The 5,510-nt window shown below is 33.0% G+C and overlaps 1 protein-coding gene across 1 annotated transcript; it reads left to right on the top strand.

Annotated features, from left to right (window-relative positions):
• Positions 1-258: 258 nt before the first annotated feature.
• On the top strand, positions 259-2,517 carry LOC107929982 (zinc finger protein GAI-ASSOCIATED FACTOR 1). Its single transcript, XM_016861542.2, has 3 exons — positions 259-676; positions 921-1,317; positions 1,402-2,517. The coding sequence occupies exons 1-3, from the start codon at positions 496-498 to the stop codon at positions 2,318-2,320; spliced, it is 1,497 nt and encodes a 498-aa protein (XP_016717031.1). The 5' UTR covers positions 259-495; the 3' UTR covers positions 2,321-2,517.
• The last annotated feature ends 2,993 nt before the right edge of the window (positions 2,518-5,510 follow it).

The raw sequence follows: 5,510 nt of genomic DNA, 5'->3' as shown, positions 1-5,510 counted from the left end.
TTCGATGATAATTAACCTTTTTTTTTACTAATATAATTGGTGATGAAGATGTAGCAGATGCTTGCAGAAATGGGTTTTCTTTTAAATATTGATTAGAGTTTTATAATTCTTCTTTCTGTCTCTTTATTGCTTCTTATTAAAACTTTATGAAAGAGAATGGCAATGAAATTGAAAAGAGAGAAAAATAGGGGCAATTATCATGTAGTTGTCCTATTCAAATTTTGACCTTGTTCATATATAAAGCCAAAAGGAGACAGGTTCTAATGTTACTCCCTATGTCAGCTAGAGTTCTCTCTTCTTTCAAATTTCCCTGGTTTTCTTTTTTGTCTTCCTCTAGAGTAGAGACACCCTGATTTTTATGTTCACCAAAAAACAAGCCAAGTCACTACTTTTATTTATCACCACCCAACAATAGAATTTGTAGCCAAGGCAAATCAAACCAAACAAACAAGCTTGTTTGTATATATATATATCCCCTCTATTTCAGTTCCAAGTATGTCAAATATCTCCGGTGATGATGATGATGGAAGCTTCTCTTCTGGAGAAAAACAACAACAACTGCAAATTAATAAATTTCCCGTTTCTGGTGCCTCTAATACCAATGGTTCTTCTTCTTCATCATCTCAACAGCCACTGCAAGGAGCCAAGAGGAAAAGGAATTTACCAGGAACTCCAGGTAAATCCCATTTTGGTTTTACCCCCCATGATTTTTATCAAGTTAGATGCATGGCTTTGAGTTCTTGAAAAAGCTGATGGCTTTTTGGAAGGGAAAAAAATATAGTTTCTTAATTTGAAAAAAGGGTTCAATTATTGCTATAAGATTACAATAATTGCTAAGAAACTGTTTGCTTGATTGCACTTTTTTCACTTCTCTATGGGGGCCATACAAACAATGCTTTTAATTTTTGTTTGAATATCAGATCCAAATGCTGAAGTTATTGCTCTATCACCAACAACGCTTATGGCCACAAATAGGTTTGTATGTGAGATATGCAAAAAAGGGTTCCAAAGGGACCAAAACTTGCAACTACACCGGAGAGGTCATAATCTTCCTTGGAAGTTAAAGCAAAGGGCGACCACCGAGGTCAAGAAACGAGTTTACGTATGTCCCGAGCCCAGTTGTGTCCACCACAACGCGGCTCGAGCGCTAGGTGACCTTACCGGGATCAAGAAGCATTTTAGCCGTAAGCACGGTGAGAAGAAATGGAAGTGTGACAAGTGTTCGAAGAAATACGCGGTTCAATCGGATTGGAAAGCTCATCAGAAAACCTGTGGTACTAAGGAATATAAATGTGATTGTGGAACCATCTTTGCGAGGTAAATGTTTGAGAGAAATGTTGGTTTTAAGGCAATGTTGGCTGACAATTGATGGGGTTTTCTGGTTATTAATTGTTTATGCAGGAGAGACAGCTTTATCACACATAGAGCTTTCTGTGATGCATTAGCTGAAGAAAACAACAAGGTGAACAACAACCATGGAGCATTGATGAACAATATGGGATCACCAAACTCACAAAACCAAATTGCAGAGCTCATGTCATCATCAATGTCAATGAGCAATGGCAATGAATTACCTGATTTCAAGTCCCTTCCACAAGAGCTAGTGCCTATGCAATTTAAGTCCATGAACATGGGAGGCGGAGGGGGCATCTTTGCGAGCAGCTCGGGCACTTTATTTCGTGGTCCAAGAACCATTTCGTCATCTTCCTCTAGCTTACAACTTAGTACAAATACCTCATCTGGTTTCAGTTATTTACAGGATAACATAAATGGATGTTGCCAAGTGTCCGGGTCACCCCACATGTCTGCAACAGCTTTGCTACAAAAAGCAGCTCAAATGGGTTCAGCTGGTAGTAATAGTATAAACTCTACCATGATGCAAAAAAGCTTTGAAACGCCATACGATCAGTTCCCAGTATCACAAGCCGATCAGTCAAACATGGTTGGGATAAGCCATGGCAGCCCCAATGAAATGACCCAACTTTTTAATGCTGCTACTGGAGCAATGAACGATATGGGAATGTTCACCACCACCACCAACATGTTCATCAAACGAGGAGGCTTGATGATGAATAACCACATGGAACATGAAGATAGTGCTAGCCCGACAGTGCCATTGATAGTTGGAGTTAGCAATGGAGGAAGTAACATGACGACCCTTGATTTCATGGGGATTAATAATGAAGGGTCAAGGACAACAGCAGCAAATTTGCATGAAGAACAGTTTGAGGAACAAAGAATGCCAATGATGAACCCTTTCCAACAACAACAGCTCTCACATGGGGATTCAGCTATCGAAAAGCCCATCTGGGATGTTTGAGAGTTACAGCTTTTCTTATTTTGTTTTGGGGTTACTTTTGGCTGACAGCTTTGGCTGGAAGATCTTGTTGCTGTTGCATGGTGACAAAGCTGATATGGCCACTTTGGGATTAGGTACCAAATAGGGTTTCTCAGGGTCTACTCCCCACTTATATATAACGTCAAGCAAAGCAATGGGCCTTCAATTTTTAATTTTCATAATGACAGTACACTGTGCATGGTATGGGAGCCATTTATTGTCACGAAATAACCTGGAAGACTCGTTTTACTTCAAAAACTGAAATCAAACAAACCAATTTGTAATGACAAAAAGGTAATTTTAATCTCAGGTCTGATATTTTAGATTTGAATAATATTTAAATTTAAAATAGATATATATAGATATTCTAATATATTTATTATCTGAATCTACATTATTTTTTCATATAACAAATATAAAATCAAATATCTAAATCTATTTATTACAAAATACGTTTATTTTTATTTTATATAGAAAGAGTTTGGGTTAATATGCAAATTATCGTTATACTTATACTTTTAAATGAATATTATACTTCACTTTCATTGATATTTGTCATTATTCTTATAAATTAGAGATAAATTTACCGGTATATTTCAACTCTATATTAAATTTTGTGGCTTTACTTTTATTTGATTGAATTTTGTTATTAAATTTAATTTTTTTATTAAATTTTGCTATTCAATTTTTATTTTAAAATAATTTGAAAACAAATTTTAATAAAAAAATATTATTTTTATATTTTATTTTAATATAAAACAATAACAAGTTAATTAGCATATATTTAAATTAAATTAAATAGTTGTTTTATTAAAATAATTTTACTATATATGTATTTTTATTTTCCAAGTTTTATTTCAGTAAATAAAAAATTCTAATTTAATTTAATGTCCTAATTCTTAAATATTTATAAGTTGAATTATTTTTAATTATTAAAATAAAATGTTTGAAAGAATTTTTCTTAACAACTTATGTTTTCAAATCATCAAAATTAATACTAGTGTTAAAATCTAATTGAAAAATTAAAGTTGGTGGCACATTTTAATAAAATTCAAAATTTAGTGGTAAAATTCAATCGCATAAGTATTGAATAATAAATGTACTCGTAATTTCAAAATATAATGGAAAATATAAATGAAAACAAAGTATAGTAACAAGTTTCAATATTCACCTATAGTATGATTGTAAATTTGTACTTTAACCTAAAGAGTTTTAAATCCGCATTAGACTAATTTTAAAATGTAAAGAGTTTTAAATGAGTCCTTGGGCCATGTCTCCTATTTTTGCCTTGGGTTAATTGCATGAGACTTTCCCAAATTATGATTTAGATTTTAAATTGGTTTATAAACTTTAAAATATTCTAATTTAGTATCAAAGTATTTGTATTTTTCAATCAAGTCCTTCTAATAGAGCATTGTTAGCTTTGGTTTCCAAAGTATTTTGTTATAACAAATTATTGAGAATTAAATTAGATTTTTAAACCCTAAATAAAATAATTAAAAAATTATTTGATAATTTTAAAATACTTTCAAATGTCACAAATACACAAAACAAGTTTACAAAATGTCTTATTATTGCAAGTATTTTTGAGAAATCTGAAGACCCTTCAAAAAAATGTTTCAAAGTGTTTTCCAAGCCATTTTAAGGTTTGGTATTGATACCTCTGACTCAAGCATCAATACATTCCTCAATCAGTCTCTAAAAACACTTTTTACAATATTAAAGTATCGTTACCCAGCTTGTGTTGATACCTAACCTTGAGGTATCTATACATAGGCAAGTCGGTAACCACAACAAAATCTAGAATAGCAAGGTATCAATACCTTGTCTTAAAGTATCGATAACAACCTCTAGGGTATCGATACCTAGACATTTCTAAAGACTTTTTTGCTTGAGGTATCATTATCACCTTTATGGGTATCGATACCAATGCTTTCAAGGTGTCTTAAATATGTAAATTTAGTGTTTCTAACAGCTAGAATGTACCCCCACGCTCGACTCGATCGCTGAATCTGAGATGTGAGATGTCACATTTGTTATTGGAGCAACTACAATTTCATTTGCATATCTAATAATCAAGTTATATAAGTTGTAAGGTTCAAAACTTAATAAATTCATTTTTAAAATAAAAAAAATAGGTCATAAACGAGCTTATGAAAGCTCTTATGAAACATCAATGTTAATCGAATGACTAAAACGTAAAATTCTCAAAATGCAGGCGTAATGTCACGACTATGAGGGAGACCTATCACAACAATGAAGACAGAAAAATTGTAATACCCCTACCCGTATTCATTGTCGGAATAGGGTACGAGGCATTACCGGAGTTTACGAATTAAATTTTTTTTTTCAATTCAACATATTTTCATGATAGATTCATGCATTTATATAAGATAACGTCATCACATATCTATAACTAGGTTTGTTAACCATACTAATGGCTAACTTTACATTCATTTCACGTTAACATTTACTTTGTTAGCTTATACATGCCATTGATTTCCAAAATAAAATTTCTTTATATACCGAAATCCTGAGGTTGACAGTGTGATGTGTCTCCGACCAAATCCGACCTCCGAGCTCTTAACACTACAAAACAGGGAAAAAGGAAACGGGGTAAGCACTTTGTGCTTAGTAAGCTCATGTAACAAGAATTATACTTACCTAATATTTTCAATACAATATAATAAACATTCATATATCCATTCAATGCATTATTACCCTAACATGCACAAACTCAACATTCAAGTTAGTACAATAATTTCCATGTATCAATAATATATATATACCATGATTGATGTACTCATCAATACCATGATTTTCATTCCCTTATTATTTTTCATATTTATCCCGTTGAATTTATCGGAATTTCAATGGATTTTCAGAGGTACACTTTTAGTGTACAATTCCGGGTCCGTCAATTCATATTCATGTGCGCACATTTCCATTTCAGAGAGCACACTCCCGCGAACCTCAACCTTGCAGCGGGATTAGCAGTCCAGGCTAAATCCCCTGCAATATAAACTCATAGAGTATTGTCGAGATTACCAGTCCAGGCTAAATCCCCTGCAACGACAATTACTCTAATGAGCTTGGATCTAAATTACCAGTCCAGGCTAAATTCAGACCCTAATTCGGATTATCCGTCCGGGCTAAATCCATTTTACACATA

The sequence above is a fragment of the Gossypium hirsutum genome, chromosome A12, assembly GCF_007990345.1.
Source record: "Gossypium hirsutum isolate 1008001.06 chromosome A12, Gossypium_hirsutum_v2.1, whole genome shotgun sequence".
NCBI lineage: Eukaryota > Viridiplantae > Streptophyta > Magnoliopsida > Malvales > Malvaceae > Gossypium > Gossypium hirsutum.
The sequence above is the reverse complement of the archived record's forward strand: the minus strand, read 5'-3'. Positions and strand labels throughout refer to the sequence as shown.